Source organism: Acomys minous (assembly GCF_964271855.1).
Source record: "Acomys minous genome assembly, chromosome: 12".
In the NCBI taxonomy this organism is placed as follows: Eukaryota; Metazoa; Chordata; class Mammalia; order Rodentia; family Muridae; genus Acomys; species Acomys minous.
Window position 1 is genome coordinate 53,570,125 of NC_140493.1, and position 19,931 is coordinate 53,590,055.

Here is a 19,931-nt window from a genome sequence, read left to right on the forward strand (position 1 = left end):
ACAAGTAAGAAATAAGACAATCTACAATACAAGATGGGGCATCACAGTTATCAAGGGGGGGGGGACGACAAATCATATGCAGACAACACGGAAAGGCTTCTCAGATGTTAGCACAGAGAATCACATATAAATACTGGATTATAGTAATTGCTGGCATTTTCTCTCAACATTTCTAGTCAATCGGGAATAAACACAGAGCCCCATTTATTCCAAAATAAAAAAAATTGAAACTCATTCATGAGATATTTATTAAAATAACACATTTAGGGAAAAAAATCAATACAATGTATACATCATTACTGAAAACTGTATACCATCATACAAAAAAGGACTTTATTTTGGGAAATCAATTTCTAATTTATGGCAAGTTTTACTTTCAGAAATAAATCCAAAGAACAACACAATCTAGTTCACCCTTAAAGACTGGCATGCTGAGCAAGGAATGTTCTTATTCTTTGTAGGAGTTCCTTCTTTACACTGTCAGGTACCAGCGCTGAAACATAAAAATCAAATGTTAAAGTCAGAAGACTCCAATGACCACATGTCAATTTGACTTGACGTTTTAGTAAAGATTACCAATACAGGGATTTCATAGAACTCTCCTGGGTCAATTAAAAAACAAAAAGATAAAGATACCAGACTTAGCATCTAATACTTAAGCACACAGCGTATCAATGAGAAGCACACATGGGGAAAGTCTTTATATACACAAGTTCATTTGAAAATGCACAGACACACTGACTAATCAAGCAAGTCACGCTGGAATAGTCCAAAGGCAAAGGGATCAACAGAGTTGGAGAGAATTTTTATTTGGGGTGGGGGTATTGAGAATTATAGCCAGCCTTCTAGAGGTGGTAGTTAAGTGAATCTACACATGTGTACAAAACTGAAGGACCTTTTGTTTGAAACAGAGTTCATGAATTTGAAAGGTGGGAGGGTGGTTGGAAGGGCACATGGGAAGGTTAAGAGAGAGGAAAGGAATGGAAAGAAATGTAATTATATTATAATCTCAAAAGGTCAATTTTACTGGATATCTATAGGAAAGTTGCAAGATATGAACATATTGAAAACAGAAATGTTGAGGGAGAAATGGGATAATTTCTTGCATAAATAAATGATGTCTAAACAATGTTAACAGACTAAGAAAAAAATAGAAAAAGAAATCAGAGAAAACTAACTTGAAGTATAAACTCATAAAAGGAACAAATATTTTTCAGAGCCATACTTGAAAAAAAAAAAAGTTTCTCAGTTGTAAACAAGCTTTAAGAAAAAGGACCATGGGGTTTTATAGCTCCTTCTCAACAGGAAATTCATATTCTGTAATACTTTTCAGACAGTTATTTTATACTCAAATGATTTTGATTGTGGCTATGTGTAAAGACATCCTATAACTCATCTAATTTAGATGCTTTCACTTCTAAGTCTTAAATATGTATCACCCTGAATTACCAAATTCTTAATTAGACATTCAAGAAGCGAGATGTTCATTTATTTTTAATAAGGAAAGAGATAGTAGGACAGTGACTCAGGACTGGAATAAAATGTTGAATTATTGAATATATAAGTGGAATCGGGCCATATCTAATAAAGTTTATAAATCCGAGCTGTCAGTGACATTTCCCCATATAAAATCTCATGTGAAACATGATCTGCCTTTCCAAACATCAATCCAACACTGCATACGGTGAGTGCCAACGTATACCTATTATATCAGTTGTTACTCAAGACTGCACACCAGTCAGCCAGGCAACTGTACTCCTAAACTTTTCCCACATGCAGAACAACTCTACAATTTTGGAAAGTTTGTTTTCCCTACAAAAATCCTATGTTTCCTCCGGACACAATTTGTGCTCCTTACCTCTGCCTTTTGGAGTGATTTCAGCCACCAAGTCATCAACAGTAACGTGTTCTAGTCCTTTTTCTTTAATTACCTCTTATGCAAAAGCAAAAAACAAATCATATCATTTAAAATTATTATCTGTAAGAAAGATTTTCATAGAGGAAGGGTTAAAATCATGTTTTCAGAGTATATACTGGTCTTTAAATAAAAAGAGGACACTTTTTCTTTTTTAATGAAAATTTATAGCCTCATGGACATATTAATCTCCAGATTATAGACAGTATGTTCATACTTCAGCTAAGTAGCTTAAGCAAACAAACAGATGTAATATTAGGGTAAGTTAGAACTGGGCACTGTCAAATCTAACTTTTGTGACAAGCTGGGGCTGAATAGAGTTTACTATAATCACATTATGTTTAACTGTATCAAGGAAACAAAATTTATTATTTGAATCTACTTTATAACTTCATAGCCAAAACTAAGATGTAGAGCTCCTGTGCTCTTTTCTCTTCTCTAACCTGGACTAAAGGAAATAAAGAGAGAATACAATCAATATTTGTGGGAACCCTGCTAGCTGCTTTACAGCTTTGCTATCTACAAAAAGTTCTGTGTCAGAGGTGAGATAACTGAGGCATAAAGATTACTCATTTATACCTCGTGGAAAATGAACTCCAGTTTTGCCCGATTTCAGCTTCCCTCTTTAATTAATTTGTCACAAAGTCTTCTTATATTTAATATAGACACAGTCTATTATTTTTACTTGTAGAAAACACCACAAGGACAACTCATTAAAAGTATCTAGAAGTTCACTATACCAAAAGTTGAGCCAGAAAAGGGCTCATTTTAAGAGCATGTGCAGTATCAACAGTAGTTACCAAAAAATGTAAAAAAAAAAAAATAAATCTTTTAATTGTACATTTTCTATATTAAATTTAATCCCGTGACAATACAGTTATCAACCACCACGTGCTCATCATATCAAGAAAAAGTACTTACTAACGCTATTAAAAGTACTTACTAAAGCTACTTAAAAGCACAGGAGTCCGCATTTTATCCCAGAGCGTCTTCAGTACTCATGTGTCACTTTTGCAAAATACATGGAAAATTTCTAAAAACTCAGGAATTAAGTCTTAAAAAAAAAAAAACCACTCACCATAGGACTCAGTTTGCATTTCCTTAAAATGCTGCTGGAGGATTTACACTGTAGGAAACGAACCATACTTTCTTACAGACTCCCAGATCAACCCAGTTCCGAGCAACAGATACAGAAAGAGCTTAGCTAAGTGAAACTGATTACCTTTGCAGTGTGCCTTCAACTGATCCTTCCAGCCGCACTCAATTAATTTAGCTCTCAGCAACTCTTTGAGGCTGTTTAAAAAGGAAATGTTTTCAAATTACTCGATGTAAGACACCGTAGACAGGAATGTCTGCAGCAATGTACCAGACAAACTGTGAGCTGTGACCCAGCTGTCTGCCCCCAGCCTTTAACAGTGTCTGAGCCTGAGTCATCGCTTAGTTTTCCGATGTTACTCAAGTCCAATCTCAGCCTCAGGTATCTTCAGGCTCCAAACCCACTCAGTGGCTCCTGCCTTACGTCTCCCACACTACAGCAGGACTTCTTTCCTTAATGTGGAAAATCCTGTACCAACTAGTGATACCAATACAATAGTTTGCTTCCCTTTTGCAACACCCATCTTTGTAAACTCAAAATCCTTAACAGAAATCATTGAAATGTGTCACATCTTACGCAGATTTTCTTTCCCTGTAAACTACCACTTTCAACATCCCCAGAGAAACATGATGCCTATCTTGCTACCTAAATAGGTCTTTCCCAATTTCCAGAGCCAACCTGACATCATATTCTCTCCTTGTCCTGGAAATGACAATGTCACTCTTTCGGTTTGTTAGGTTAGACTCTGGGAATATCCTTCACCTAGCTACATATCCAACGTATGAGCAACTCTTCCAGTTTCAGTTTTAAAATGCTTACCTAGGATTCAAATGTTTTTCTGCCAAGAGTACCCTAGTTCCAGCCACCATCTTTCCTTGTCTGAACTTACACCTAATTTCCTACATCCACTCCCTGCCTCTTCCCTTAGCATAACGTTCTCCTCAAAATCTTCCAGTGCCTTCCCGTTTTACTCGGGATAACATCCTAACTCTACTATAGACCAAACGAGAGCTCCTGCTCCTCTGCTGAGCTTCTGCCTCTGTCTCCCTCTTTCCACCCACGTTTCTCCTGGGTAGCATATGACTATTCAGGCAAGTTTATCTTAGGACTACGGTTATTGGAGCGGCCAGTTCTTCATACTCATCTGATCTCTGGTCAGATACTTTACTTTTCCGGTCAAAACATCACCCTCCCTACATATCCCATGCTTTATGCTTTCCCTGGCACTCATCACCATGTGGCACATTAGTTATGTGTTTCAGGCCATCAACATGTAAGTCCCATGAAAGTACGCTTTACTACTGTATCCTGCACACCTAACAAAGAACTGCACAAGACATACACTGCATGCATGAATAAAAAAGAAAACTATCCTCTAAACACTATTTGCATACACCCCAGCAGCTGATAGCTCTCTTCATATGGAGGTCTGTTTCTCTTTTTCATTTTGAAAAAGTACTCAAGTATGCCCTCCCTTCCATCTTTGCTTCTTTTCACCTCCTCCCCCTCCCACTTTCTAATTAATCTTTTTAACCATCTATCCTGGCTCCTACAAATCTACATTCACAATGCCAGAATAATATCCCTACAATAAAAACGTAACCCAGTCGCCCCCCTTCCAAAAATCCTTACTTATTCCCATTATCCAAAGATAAAGACAGCACCATATGCTTTTGCAAACCAAGGCACTCATTTTTCTGCTCTGCAACAGAAAAAAAACCAGCAAACAACACGAGCATGTCACTCTCCCTACACAAATCTGGACAGGGTTCTTGTAATGTGAAATACGACCTGGGCAAGGCTGATCATAACTTGCCTATTACCTAAGCAAGATGGTAACCAAGTGAGGCTCTTTGCTGAGAAAGGTACTCTGAGCTGGTGGAATGTAAATTTGGAACTGCTAATCTCTGCCACCTGTGGGTAGGGCCTGTTCGAGAATAAAGACAACAAAGAGGAAAGCAGAGCTGAGAGAGGAAAAGATAAATCTTCAACAATTTCTAAGTGCCTGGACTCAATGATGTTAAAAAAAAATTAAATTCGTCAATATTTTAAATGGGCTTAAATACTTCCATTGTTTACAGCAATTTTGAAATTCAGCATGTTTTCAATGGACAGAATTCTTCCAGAAGAATCCACACTGCTATCCTGCTCTAGCCACAAGCTCTCATACTTCTCCTGTATTCTGTGGTTCTCCCAGCACTTAAGAGGTGCCAAAGCTCTGACTGCATACTCTTTTCCATGCCTAGACCATTCTTTCCCTTTGACCTAGAACTGCTTACTCTTTTCCTACCCTAGATGAAATTCTTTTATTACGGAAGCCCATCACCTCCAGGTTAAAATGGAAGCGACTGCTCTGCTCCTGTATACACACATTCCTTTTGTAAACTTTATTACCCTGCTCTGGGAGTCATGCTATCTTTCTCAGCCCTTTCATTTTTTAAAAAGACGTACTTATTAATTTTTTATGTATATGAGTGCTCTATCTGCACGTATACCTGCGTATCAGAAGAGGGCATCAGATCCCAGTATAGATGGTTATGAGCCACCATGTGGTTGCTGGGAATTGAATTCAGGACCTCCGAAGAGTAGATAGTGCTCTTAACTGCCGAGCCATCTCTTCAGGACTCTTAGCCCTTTCTTTATATTTCCAAATTAGTCCTTTCTTTAAACATTTGCTCCTTAAATTAGATTTTAAGCTTATCATTATATAGTGGGTAAAAAAAAAAAGGTATTTTTTGTCGTGGAACTTGGATCACACTGAAGAATGAAAATGGAGCAGGTAGTAGATACAAGAGCTGGAATTCGAAGATACATAACTGAATATTAAAATAAGAGGAAGAAAGCCCTTCAGAAAACATTAACAGCACACGCTGCTCCAGAGTTAAGAGCACGAGGAAACTAAAAGTGGTTGCATATAAAACCTGGGCGATATTCTCCAGCTGCAGCTCTTTGTGTCCATGTTTTTAAACATGCTTTAACAGTGTCATTTATTGCTCATCTTTGTGTATGACTCTTCAAAATCATGCACTGCTCAAACATTGTTGATATTAAGAATAGAAACTCTGGTCATCTTTACCTTTCTGTAAATAGGTTTTGCCCCTTAACACTTGAAATTCTTCCAACATAAGATAATTATTAAAGATGGTAAAAACCTAATTTATTAATATGATTTCTTACTCACCGTTCTCTTTCTCCAGTTTCTATTAACTTTTGGTTAATCGCTGCTCTCATCTGCGCATCTTTGTTCATCTTGCTAACCTGGACATCAACATGCATTTTGAGATACATAAATTTAGAAAAGTGTTTCCTTCTAAGTCTCTCTAGACAATTATCCTAACACATTGAACATTCTAGCAAGGAAAGGATGATAATTTCAAGTATACTAAGTGGTATCATTATTTTTAGTATTATTTACTGTATTCCAATTCATATTCGCTATGCTATTCCCTTCTCTCATAAGCTCTTTATTAATGGTTCCCCCCCCCCCCCGGGAGTAACTACTATTTTAATATTATTAAACACTTATGTACCTAATACTGAGGTTATTTAACCCCCAAACTTGCTCTATTTTAACACAATTTTATTTTACAGATGAGAACACTGAGGCATAGAGACAATTGGAAGTCAGGTACTTGGACACCAGGAGCCCCACCCTATTTAATTATACATTAATAACTATTGTTTATTCCTGCATTTTTAACTGCACTCGAATTTTGGGAAAGGCACATAGTATGCATGCTGACAAGACACTATTATGAAAAATGAAATAAGACTACGTGCTTTACTCCACTGAGGTTTACCAAGAATTACAACTGCCGCCTCAGCTGCGGGTTTCGGTGCCCATACATACACTTATTAAAACAAATCCCAAGCTAGTCCTTAATTGAGAAAATTCCCCATTTCCACTAAAAACAGGGAAACCAATTCCAAAATCGGTGTGTGTGTGTGGTGGGGGGGAGGAGAAGGGCAAAGTTAAGTTTTGAGAGCATTTTTGCCACTTAAAAGTTTAAAATAAAAATCAGATCTAAGTTACTGTTTTCCCATTCAATGTCACTAACTTGAGACTACTTTATGATTTACCATCGTGTCTATATGAAAACAATTTTTCAGAGTTGGGATGGGGCAAGGTGCAGGAGAACAGGGGGTTAACAACTAGGTAAGGCTCTACTTCTGTAGTCGGGGCTTGAACGTTTTCAAAACGAACTGCAAAAGTTTAGCCAGTACCATACCGAGCACAGGCAAACTTCACCCTCGTCTCGGCCCCTGAAAACAAATCACGGAGGAGTGACCTTGGGCAAGTGACTTAGTTCCTAAAGGCCTCAGTTTTCTCACTGGTAAAAGCAGGGCGCTAAGGGACTCCCTCCCAGCTCTGACATTCTTTGGGAGGCTGTACCAGGGCGCAGGCAGCTGGAGCGGCGGGAGGGGAGGAGCCAGAAAAACAAAGCGAGCACCGGCTCCAGGCCAACTCCAGCAGCACGCCCTGTCGGGAGAGCCCTACAGGCCCGCGAGCGCGGGTCGGGGACGCTAACGAAAAAGACAGCACATCGAAAGGAAGGAGCCTGGGCTGGGCCCGGGTCCCGGCCCTGAGGACCACGGGCATAGCTCACCACCATCACCGCGGGCGAGGGCCGTCCCTTTCCCAGCGACGAAATGACCCTTTGCGCTGACGACCGTTACCTACCACACTCTTCGGCTGCCCGGACTTAGACCCTCAGTAGGCTCGGGCACCTAAGCACACAGAAAGCTAGAACACGCATTTCCGGGGCGGGATCTGGCCACCCTTGCCTATAAATGTGAGAATTCAACTAGCGCGGGCCGCCTTCTGGTCGCTCGGCGCTCTGGGTAGTGAAGTCCAGAGCTTGTTATCCGGAAGGGGGGTTCGGTTGTCATAAAACTACACTCCCCAGCATGCGACAGAGACGGCTTTTTCATGGACACTACATTTCCCAGAGGAGAGTTGGCGCCGCAGCGTCCTCTGGGATGGGAACCACGCCGCTTCCCAGCCTCATTTCCAGTAGTGAAGCGCGGACCTTTCAACAAGAGCTTTATTGATCCTCTCGCTGGGATCTGGGAACGCGATGGAGGCGGCCAATTGCTCCCTGCGGGTGAAGAGACCCCTACTGGATCCCCGCTTCGAGGGCTACAAGCTGTCTCTCGAGCCGCTGCCCTGCTACCAACTGGAGCTCGATGCAGGTGGGATCGGCGGCGCCCTCTCGCACCCGGTTCCTTTTCGTTTCGATGGCCCCTGGCGCGACCCTCTGGCACCGTGGCCTTTCTCTGGGCGCCTCCTGTTGGGCTGCACCTAGAGCGGCCGTCCAGGCCGAACGGTGCCCACGCGGGGACCCGGGGACGTCACCCCCTTTCCCCCGCGCCTTAGGCTCGGGACTGTGGGCCTGGGCCGATCCAGGCGTCGGCAGCTCAGGCTCAAGTGTCCCCCGCCCGAGCATGTCTGTCCCCCTACTGTAGTGAAGGTTAGTTAGGGACGTCCTTCTTTCCCGAAGCACCTTCTGTAAACGTGCTCGCCGAGAAGCCACACCTCCTTGGGAAAATCCCCTTTTCTTCTGACGCAGAATCATTTCTAAGGAAAGAAAATTTCCTACATCCAGTTAGCAGTTTCAAGTACTCAGATCCTGACTCTAAACCACGCTACACTTTGCTGAGGGAAAGTGATTTACCGCGGTTTACTACTGCCTATTGCTACAACGTATTTTATTTGTAACTTGCTTGAGGCTCTTTTTTACAGTTTTGTTAAGGAAAGCGCCCAGAGACTTGTGTTTTTAAATACATGCCTCTTCTGATATTGATACACATTTTCCGTGGGTAGCACTTTGAGAAATAAGGACCCAGAGGTATCAGTAGACATTTGAGTCTACATGTCAGGCCATCGTCTGTCTGTCTGTCTGTCTGTCTGTCTGTCTGTCTGTCTCTCTCTCTCTCTCTCTCTCTCTCTCTCTCTCTCTCTCTCTCTCTCTCTCTCCTTCTCTCTCTCTCTCTTGTGTATCCTTGACTGCCCTGCCCTGGCACTTGCTTGGTAGACCAGGCTAGCCCCGACTCATAGCTATCCAGCTGCCTCTGCCATACTAGTGCTGGGATTAAAGGCTAGTGCCATCAAACAGCCCAACAGATGCCTGGTTCTTTTAGTTTGTTTATTTAATTTAGAAGTAATTGTTGTGGGCCTGTTTGGTGTTGCATTATGACGATTATATGCTTGGTATGAAACAGTTTATAAGTGTCTAACCAATCATAATTCATTCAGGAATAAACATTTAATTACAGTTTGGGCACGTAGTGAGAGGCATGAGAACAAAATATAATGGTAGGACTGAGTAATGTTTTCTCAACCCCTCCAGAGATCCAGGAAACCTTCCTGGAGGGCTTGATGAGTTGAGCTGTGAAGGATAGGCAGGTAGCTGTCAGCTGCTATGAGAGGAGAGGAGCTTCCTTCTTTTCCTCTTTCTCTGGGACGCTTCTGTTGTCTTTGTCTCCGCATCAATAAATGATGCTGCCACATTCATTGGAAACAAAATACAAAGGAGCAAGGCTTAATGGCTCAAAACAAGGTACTGTTGCTCTCAAATGTGCTGGTCAGCAGCTCCTCTTCGCAGTGCTCATACGTGCGTGCATCTATGCTCAGTTATGGGCTGGCAGGGGCAGCTCCAGTCACCTTGCTTGACTTTACTCATTTCCGAATTTGTCAGCTGACCTTGATTTGAGCCCTCTCTATTGCTGGTCATCCTTCAGCCGACTAGCAGAGGCCTAAGTCACAGCGCACAAGTGCTATTTCAGTGGGTTTTCAACAAGTTTCCAGTTCTTTTATTGGCTAGAGCAAATTAAATAATTAAATCAAGAGTCCCTATTGGAAGGCGCTAGCAGAGGGTATAGATCCAGAGTGCTGAAAGTTGGGACAGTACAAGTCTAGGAAGTTGTTGATTATTTTTATGAAATGAAAGCATGTAACAGGTATAATTACCAAGTTTCCTTGTGCCCTTATGTAGCCCTCTCTCAGCTCCTCCCACACTACTCCCATCCATAATATCATTTATCTTTTCTTGTTCAGTGTTATGTTGCTGTTAGTTTAATGGTAAAGGCTACTAAATGTTTGTTACTAGGTTTATAATTATTACGGCAGTATTATCTAAGCTGCTTTTACAATCAATAAAGATACAGACATCTAATGTATTTTAGAATCGCCTATTCAGACTAGCCCTCACAAACTGCAGAGGAGGATGCGGTGACTCCTCTGTTTGCACATTTATGTCTTTAAAACCAATGCCTGTGAATGACGTTACCTGCCAGGTTGGTCCATCACCCCCACAGCCAGGAAGTGAGAATGCTTATGCTCAGCTAGCTTTCACGTCTTTATTCAGCCCCAGCCCACTTAATGCTGCCGCCCCTGTTTGGGTGAGGCTTGTCACTTCAGTTAACCTAATCTAGATAATCACTCATGGGTTTGCTCAGAGGCTTACCAGTTACTAGGTGATTTGACAATGAAGAGTAGATCAATCCAATTTCCTGCAAATTTCATTTTCTTTACAGCTGAATAAAATTCATTGTGTGTGTATATGTATGTGTGCTGTGGGATTTTCCATTATTTATGCATCTGTTGATGAATACTTATATTGTTTCCTAGTTATTGTGAACAGAACAGCAATGAACATGTGTGTTCAGGGATCTCAGTGGTAGGATACAGAATCCTTTGGGTATATGCCCTGAAATGGGTCATATGGTGGTTTTGTTTAAGTTTTGGAAAAACTTCCATATTGATCTCCAGAATGGCTATAAATAGCTTAAATTTCCACCAGTAGAGAGTGAATAAGGGCTCATCAGTATTTGCTGACTTCTCATTTCTTCTCATGGCCATTCTCACTGGGATGACACTGAATCTCAAAGTAGTTTTAATTTGCTTTTTCCTGATTGCTAAGGATGTGAAACACTTTAAAAACTTATGTAGTAGTGTGTGTGTGTGTGTGTGTGTGTGTCTGTCTGTCTGTCTTTTGAGGGCTGTGTGTTCATTACATTAGCCTATTTGCTGATTAGCAATTTTTGTTTGATTTAGTTGTGTGTGTGTTTTTATTTTTATAGTTCTTTTGTATAGTTATTAACCTTTTGTCTGAAGTAAAGGTGGTAGTGATTTTGTCTCATTCTGTTGTCTGTTTCATTCTGCTAATAGTTTCCTTGCTGTTCAGAAATAGTTTAATGTTACATTGTTCTATTAAATTCCTGTGGCTGTTTCCTGTGCTGATGAAGTCTTGTTCCAAAGTTTTGGTCTATAGCTGATCTTGAAATGTATTCCTTTTAATTTCTTGTAGCCATTTCAATATTTCAGATTTTAAATTAAGACCTTTGATGGGATTTGAAATGAAAGTTAAGAGATATGGATTTGATTTCATTCTGCAAGTAGGTAGAAAGTTTGTCAGCATGATGTGTTAAATACGCTGTCTCTTTTTCTAGTTATCTTTTTGACATCTGTGTGAAAAATTAGGTGGTCCTAGCTGTGTGGATTGGGTTTGGTCTTTCACCGGTTCATTTGGTGCATGTGTCTGCTTTCGTGCTGCTGTCATGCTGTCTTTATTATTATGTCTGTAGAATTAGGTCAGCTATTTGATGCCTCCAGTAGTGTTGCTGCTTAGAATTGCTTTGATTATTTGTGGTCTTATGCATTTCCATGTGAACTTTTGGGTTCTTTCGTTTACTTCTCTGAAGATTGCCGTGGGAAACTTGAAGAGAGTTGCATTGAATCTATAGAATAATTTTCATAGTATAGCCATTCTTACAGTATTAACCCATTCAGCCCACGATCATGGAAGGCCTTTCCACCATCTTACAGTATGAACTCATCCAGCCCACGATCATGGAAGGCCTTTCCACCATCTTACAGTATTAACTCATCCAGCCCATGATCATGGAAGGCCTTTCCACCATCTTACAGTATTAACTCATCCAGCCCATGATCACGGAAGGCCTTTCCACCATCTTACAGTATTAACTCATCCAGCCCACGATCACGGAAGGCCTTTCCACCATCTTACAGTATTAACTCATCCAGCCCACGATCATGGAAGGCCTTTCCACCATCTTACAGTATTAACCCATCCAGCCCATGATCATGGAAGGCCTTTCCACCATCTTACAGTATTAACTCATCCAGCCCACGATCACGGAAGGCCTTTCCACCATCTTACAGTATTAACTCATCCAGCCCACGATCACGGAAGGCCTTTCCACCATCTTACAGTATTAACTCATCCAGCCCACGATCATGGAAGGCCTTTCCACCATCTTACAGTATTAACTCATCCAGCCCATGATCATGGAAGGCCTTTCCATCATCTTACAGCGTCTTTGATTTACTACTCCTACTACTCCTACTACTGTTCTATTATATTATTATTTTTTAGTTATCTTAAAGTTTTCATTGAGGAGGTCATTCACTTTCTTGGTAAGGTTTAGTTCTAGGTTGGTTGGTTCTTCTTTTTCTTTTTTTTCTGTCTTTCAAAACAATGTGAATGGAATGTCTTATTTATTTCTCAGCAAGTTCATTATTAGTATATATGAAAGCTGTTGATTTTTGAATATTGATTTTGTATCCCACAACTTTACCGAAAGGTTTTATTTGATCTGAGAGCTTTCTGGTAGAGTCTGTAGGGTCTTTAAGTATAGAATCACGTCACCTGTGAGTAGAGAGAATTTGAATTTTTTCTTTCCTATTTGTTTACTTTTTATTTTATTTTCTTATTGCTCTACTTCAGGCTTCAAACACCATATTAAATAAGATGGAAAGAGTGTCTCATCTCAGTTTTAGAAGAAATGCTCAGTTTCTTTCCAGTTAGTTTATAATGTTGCTTAGAGGTTTGTTACTTATTATTATGAGGTACAGTTCATCTGTTCCTAATTTCTCTAGGACTTTTGTCATGAAGACATTATGAACTTAGTCTAGTGCCTTTTCTGAGCCTATCAAGATGATCATAGACCACTTCCTTATGCTTACTTATACAGTGTATTACATAATATTGATTGAGTATGTGGATGTGGAATACTCCTTTACTCTTACAGTCTTCTTCACTTTTTCTCCTAGGATAGAGTTCAGTTACTTGAAAACATTAACACCACTGAGCCTTATTTTATGATTTGTTAAGCTGGTTTGAAATAGTGCTCAGGCTAGAACAAACTATTCAAACTAGGCAAGACTTCCCCATGTATTCCAGACACTAGGCCAAAGTTAGGACATTTTCCCATGTTTACCGTAGGCCGTAGTCATTTCCCAGCCTTGTGTGAGCTGGCAGTTTTGATAATATAGCCATTTTTACAACACTAATTCATCCAGCCCATCATCTAATTATCTTTTTGATAATTATTATTATTATTAATCTTAAGTTTTTTTTTAGAGGTCTTTCACTTTCTTCGTATGGTTTATTTCTAGGTTGGTTCAGTGCCGTTCCTTCTGAGCCTGGCTGTGGTTTTCACTTGGTCCCACTCTGGCCAGAGTTCCTGTCATCAGACTCATGCAGGCTTTGCTGTGCTGAGTGCTTGAGGGAGACCTTTGTCCATCTCTTGGATTGTATCTTGTAGTTCTTCCCTTCTCTGCGACTCTGTGCAAGGAACTATGGCCATTTTGGGTTTCTCAGAATTTCAGGGCAGTGTCTTCATGTCAAGGACTTTGCTGTCTTCTATCTCAGGTACCTTGTCCTATGGTCTGGACGCTTTTCAAGACTGTAACGTGAGGCATGGTGGGCTGGCTCTCTGTGTATCCCATGTCTCAAGGGTCTCTATCCTTAGTTGCCTGTGTATAGTTCTTGGAAACTTGTTTTTTAAATAAATTTATTCATATTACATCTTCATTGTTAGCCCATCCCTTGTATCTTCCCATTCCTCCCTCCCTCCCGCTTTTCCCCTACTCCCCTCCCCTATGTCTGTGACTGAGGGGGACCTCCTCCCCCTGTATATGGAAAACTATTGTTTTATTTAATTTTGTTTGATTTATCTTACTGGTTGTTCTGATGATAGATAAACTTGTTCTGTTATTCTGTCTTGGTTGGGAATAAAAATTGTTCAAGATATATTTTAAGTGAACTGGAAGCAGTTGGAAGTGTCTGTTAAGGATGTGTGGAGTGGAGGACACAGCTTTGTAAAGAAGTTTGAGAAGTGCAAGGAGACTGTGTTAGTTATTCATTAGTGTCTTAACTTAAAGGAAAAGAGTTATTTTGCTCATGGTCTTAAAGTCAACTTTGCAAACAATGTTCTTTGTGCCCCCTCCGTTGTAAATGAATGTACTTACATACATATTAGATTGTTTTGTTTATCACTTCTTTGGCCAATAATTAAACATAGGGAATTTCAGCATAATAGTATGTTTCAAAAGGCCAAGAAACAGTAGTGAGTGACACTGTTAACACAGGAGCGAGGCCTGCTTTTTTCATCAAGATGTGCCCCAAACCAAGTGCAGTAGTTGTGCCTGGCCTGTACTAGACAGTCAGCGTATCGCCGCAGTGACTTCTCAGGGCCTGCTGTGCGCAGGAGTCATAAAGCTTTTTCACAGGGGTTAGGAGAGAGCTTCTTGGATCCTGAGTTCTTGCTATAAAAGACTAACGACTAATGAAGTAATGTTTAGAATGCATGGTGACTTGAAATAATAAAACATGAATTGCTGGCTTCACTGTAAAAGTGGTCCTCACCAGTTTCAAAGATTCAAGAGAGAGTAGATCATCCTGGGCCCCTCATCTTGGGAAGGGCGGGCTTTTTGGAAGCGTTCTCCTGGTGCTAAGGGCAACCTTGAGCTGAGGACTGCTCTCTTCCTAGGGTGCTCTGTATCTTGTACTTAAGATGATGGCAAATGCAGCTTCAACTATTCATTGCTCATTTGGGGCCAGAAAAGCAGCCGTTTTTCCTGGAAATTAACAGGTTTATAATATAGTCACCATCTTATATGACCAATACTGGTATTTGTCATTTGTATTGTATTGTAGTGACATGTGAGAAATCCATCAAACAAGCCCACACCTACATATGTTTGGGGTGGTGTTCTAATGAGGCAAAGGTTAAGAAATGTCTGCTTTGCTTAGGGTTACCTAGGGCTATTTCTCCAAAGGTGACAAAAACCATATTTGGTTCATTATTGTCTAATATCATGGCTTAGGGCTATTATGCTCATACATGGCTTCCTGCATTGTTACGTTTCATCCACACAGTGGTGCTAGAGCATCAACACTGTTACTGTTTCTTTCTTATTTAGAATACATATTTTTAACCATTCCTTATAAAATAGATAGTCTTTAAACTAAGGGGAAACTTCCACAGCCCCCATCAGCATTCTTATACACTGAAGGGTTTGCCTGTGGAGTCTGAAATGTCTGCAGGCTTCAGTAACCCTCACTGAGTGACCTCAGGAGCTTGCGAATGCTTTCACCCTTTGCCACAATCTGTTCTCCACATCACACATTTAAGTACTGCCTTGGGATAAGGGGCCAGGGGTGATGGTGTGTGCACACACTGAATCCCAGTGTTTGGGAGGCAGAGGCACATGGATCTCTGTGAGTTAGAGGCCACTGAATTCCAAGCCAGCTAGGGCCACATAGTGAGACCGTGTCTCAAAAGTACAAATCCCACAAGGATACATAAAAGAGAACTGACCTACTTCAGGAGATTAACAAAAGCTTTCCAAGATTAAGACAAGAGACAAAAGGAAGAATTAATTGGAGAACTACACCTTTAAATAACATTCCTTCTAAGCAAAAACAGGAAAAAACTGGAGGAAAAAACCCCAAGCATTCATACTGTCTGTCCTAGTTTTCTGTCCTGGTATTATGATAAAACCCTGACAAAAGCAAGTTAGGGAAGAAAGGTACTTATGTGAGTCACAATCCCAGGTGACCAGGTCACTGCTGGGAGAGTCATGGCAGAAACTCGAAGCAGCTATTCACAATCTGTGGTCAGGAACAGAGAGAAAAATGCACAAAGTGCTAACCTCTCTATCCCTGTCTGTCACTCAGGCCAGGGCCCAGCCCATTAAATGCTGCCACTGCACTCAAGGTGCCCGGCTCAATTAACCGAGAAAGAAAAAAGCTTTTACATACACTTTACACAGATGTAGCTGATGGGCAGCTCAGGCTTCAAGTGTTCCACTAGTAAGCGGAGCGGGGGAGCTGTCTCTGACATGGGCTCTGTTGCCTGCTTTTTCATCACTTCTCCCTGATGGGGCTGCCTCAATAGGCTGTGGGGGAAGAGGACAAGCTCAGTCCTGATGCGACTTGATGAGCTGGGGTGGGTGCGTAGGGGGGCTCCCCTTTTCTGAGGAGTAAGGAAAGGAGGATGGGACTGGGAGGAGAGGAGGGAGGGGGCTATGCCTGGGATGTAAAGTGAATAAATAATTAACAAAACATCTTTAAATGCCAACAGACCAAACCAAACCAAAACAAAGAAGAAAGAAAAAGAAAAGCCCCTCTGATAATCTGCCGTCTGCGCTCCTTCTCCAGTGGCAGTGCTATTCTTGTACCTTACGAAGCCCACGGTATGCTAGTTAGGTCTAATTGTCAATTTGACACAATCTGGAACCATCTGAGAGGAAGTCACAGCAAGGAGTAGATTGGTTAGGTTTGCTTGTGGGTGTGATGGGGGCGGGATGCGTTTTCTTTCTTGGTTAATTGAGCCGGGCACCTTGAGTGCAGTGGCAGCATTTAATGGGCTGGGCCCTGGCCTGAGGGACAGGGATAGAGAGGTTAGCACTCTGTGCATTTTTTCTCTCGGTTCTTGACCACAGATTGTGAATAGCTGCTTCGAGTTTCTGCTGTGACTTCCCAGCAGTGACCTGGTCACCTGGGATTGTGACTCACATAAGTACCCTTTGTTCCCTAACTTGCTTTTGTCAGGGTTTTATCACAGCCACAGGAAAGAAAACTAGGACAGACAGTATGAATGCTTTTTTTTTTCCTCTTGTTTTTGCTTAGAAGGAATGTTATTTAAAGGTGTAGTTCTTGAATTAATTCTTCCTTTTGTCTCTTGTCTTAACCTTGGAAAGCTTTTGTTAATCTCCCGAAGTAGGTATATCCTACTGGTACTTGTATTTTTTATATATAACAGTTTAATTTTATAAAATTGATTATATAACATGGGATTGTTTGACGAGTGTCCCTTTGTTTTGTTGGGGGTTATTCATTTATTATTTTGAGACATGGTCTTACTGCATGGCCCTAGCTGGCTTGGAATTCGCTGGCTTCCAACTCATAGAGATCCATGTGCCTCTGTCTCCCAAACACTGGGATTCAATGTGTGTACCAGCACACCTGTCCCACTATTCTTTTTCTTCCCAGATCCTAAGTTCTTAGAAAATATGAGTGTTTTCTTTTTGTGTATCAGTGGTGTCGTTGGTGCTTATTAAAAGACTTGCTAAATAAGTGAGTGAATAAATATTTAAGCCAGGACTCAGTGCAGGCATTGAAAATAGTGAGCCGGGTGTGGTGGTGCACCCTGTAATCCCAGCACTCTGGGAGACAGAGGCAGGCGGATCTTTGTGAGTCCAGGACAGCCAAGCCTATAAAAAGAAACCCTGTCTTGGAAAAAAAATTAAAAACCAATCTGTGACCCTCTCCTAGAAAGAAAAAAGAACAAAAGGAAAAGTGGGATTGGAAAGGCAGCCCGGCAGTTGTTCTCGCAGAGGATCAGCGCCCAGAACTGATTACAGATGTTCACAGGCATCGGTAGTCCTAGTCCAAAGACTTGATGCCTTTTCAGCTGCCACGGGCTCCAGGCATGCAAGAGCTGCACATACATTTATACACATAAACACATACACAAAATAGAAGTGAAAATAACAAAGTGGTGTGATAGCCTGGGTGGTTTTTATTGTCATTTTGACATAGTTAAGAATTACCCAGAAGAGACATCTCAGTTGAGATATTGCCCAAATCAGACTGGCCTGTGGCTCTGCACGTGAAGAACGATTTTTATTGTGGATTGATGTGGGAAGGCCCAGCCCGCTATGGGCAGTGCCGTCTTGATGGCTTATAGCTGAAGTATGAGAAAGCTGGCTGAGTACAGTCAGAAGGAGCCAGCCACCAAGCAGCAGCATTTCTCCCTGGTTTCTACTTGAGTTCCTGCTTGAGTTTCTGTGCTGACCTCCCGCAGTGATGAGCTGTGACCTGGATGCCAAAGCTGGAATTAACCCCTTCCGCTCTGAGGTGGCTTTTGTCCATGGAGTTTATCACAGCAAGAGAAACCAAACAAAAACAGTTTGTAAGGAAGAAAACAGTTGCAATGAGAATAAAGTGGATTTTATAATCGGGTAGCGTGTAGGCTCAGTGCAGTTAACTGAATGTTTCTTGTTGCATCAGAAGTAAATTGTAAGACGTGAGTAGTGCTGAGCTGCAGGAGTTCTTAAGAAAGACTAGGGAACAGCTAATGTTGTTGTTGAGAGAGCCCTGTTCTTTGCATAGAATGCCTGTATATGCCCTATGATATTGTTTTATTCTATAGAATTGGGGAAGATGAAAATAATGTTGAGGTCACTATTTGTGTTAACACATAATTTTCTTTTTCTTTTGTTTGTTTGCTTTTTGAGACAGGGTTTCTTTATTGTAGTTTTATAGACCAGGCTGGCCTTGAAGTTAGATATCTACCTGCCTCTGCCTCCCTGAGTGCTGGAATTCCAGGTCTGCACCATCGTGCCCGGCTCACACATAATTTTCTAACTGTATAATCATATAATACAGACACTGTCTCTTTATGATAAAAATAAATGATACATTGGAGTAAGAATTTTTTAAAAGCAAAAAAATGCTTTATCACCTGGGCTTGTTTAAGATTAGAAGTCCTTTATGTTAATGTTATTTTTATCAAATTGTGTTTGTTTCTCTTAGTTTATTTCTAAACCTGGCTATCACAAAAATAGAGACTGCTTTATATTTGCTTATAAGGCTTTACAACTCAATCTTGAGCAGCTTAAATCTGTTCTTAACTCTCTATGCTATCCTTGCTCCATCTTTGCCAAAATCCCAAAGTTACTTGCCTTTTAGTTCTCTCTTTGCTCCAGCTGAATCTTCTTTATCCCTCCTGCACCTCTGCCTGTGGCTGAACCCCCTGCTGAATCTCCTACTTCCTCTTCTAACTCCTCTTCCTCTGACTAGCAGGAAGTCCAGCCCTATTTTCTCTCCTCTTCAGTAATTGGCTATAAGCTGCTTTATTGACATACATGGAGACAATTGGGGATTAAAGTTTATATAACATTGAGACAGGAGATTCTCATAATAAAAGAAATTGATAGTAGAATACTTTATCCAGGGGTTCCAAATATACAAGTGTAAATCTTACCTAATAATTTTCATAACTGTTATTATTTACATATAGTTTGCTATTGTAAAAGAGCCTTTTATTAGACTGAAAGGGGAAGATGTAGACATAAAGTTGCTGTGTAATTCAAATGCTGATTTCTGTACACCCCCATATCTGGTCGCCAGCCTTGTTCTGAGTATCTTAATGTGTCTTAATGTTATATAAACTTTAGCAGGTTTGTCCCTTTTACCCTGGGCCCCTGGCCATGGTGGCAGATGATGTCAGAGGTTGCTATGCAACCTAGAGGCAGGCCGCTTATATGCCAACAAAGTTACCTCAGCCAGGGATAGGCATTGCAAGTCTAATTTTTTTTTCTCATTGCTAATGGTAGAATATTTTACCTTTAAAAACATCTTTATACAATTGACCTTTACATTAAAAACTTTATTAAATAACCATGATTTTCCTGTTCACATTCTTTCTCCACTTAAACATTTTAGACATAGATTTCTTAGTAGGCTTTAAGGACTCTTGAAGAATTTTAAGGCAAGCTGATGTTTATATGGACATTATTCCTATATTTGTACTCTGTGTTTTATAACTTTCATTTTTTCATAGGAAATCATTAACTACCCTAAAATTATTAAAACAGTCCTCTAT

The 19,931-nt window shown here is 40.8% G+C and overlaps 2 protein-coding genes across 4 annotated transcripts in view; one reads left to right on the forward strand and one right to left on the reverse strand.

Annotated features, from left to right (window-relative positions):
- Positions 1–224: 224 nt before the first annotated feature.
- ENY2 (ENY2 transcription and export complex 2 subunit) lies at positions 225–8,180 on the reverse strand. 3 transcript variants are annotated; one of them, XM_084747926.1, is made up of 5 exons: positions 8,042–8,180; positions 6,193–6,269; positions 3,138–3,208; positions 1,859–1,933; positions 225–493 (listed from the first exon to the last, which is right to left on the reverse strand). In XM_084747926.1, the coding sequence occupies exons 2-5, from the start codon at positions 6,258–6,260 to the stop codon at positions 417–419; spliced, it is 291 nt and encodes a 96-aa protein (XP_084604052.1). In that variant the 5' UTR covers positions 6,261–6,269; positions 8,042–8,180; the 3' UTR covers positions 225–416. The 3 variants fall into 3 exon arrangements, with proteins under 3 accessions (XP_084604052.1, XP_084604051.1, XP_084604050.1); XM_084747925.1 differs by lacking the exon at positions 8,042–8,180 and adding an exon at positions 7,693–7,840; XM_084747924.1 differs by lacking the exon at positions 8,042–8,180 and adding an exon at positions 7,619–7,778.
- The window catches only part of NUDCD1 (NudC domain containing 1), a 57,331-nt gene continuing 45,471 nt past the window's right edge, over positions 8,072–19,931 (forward strand). The window contains exon 1 of the mRNA XM_084747923.1: positions 8,072–8,204. Within this exon, the coding sequence (XP_084604049.1) occupies positions 8,090–8,204 (115 nt within the window). The 5' untranslated portion in view covers positions 8,072–8,089. The remainder of the gene's footprint in view (positions 8,205–19,931) is intronic.

What these genes read in the sequence shown, in the direction of transcription:
- ENY2 (XM_084747924.1), bottom strand. An exon ending in GAAACTGGAGAAAGAGAACG is followed by an intron (nt 3,209 to 6,192) that starts GTGAGTAAGAAA and finishes CTTTTTAAACAG; the next exon opens with CCTCAAAGAGTTGCTGAGAG. An exon ending in AATCACTCCAAAAGGCAGAG is followed by an intron (nt 494 to 1,858) that starts GTAAGGAGCACA and finishes TTTATGTTTCAG; the next exon opens with CGCTGGTACCTGACAGTGTA.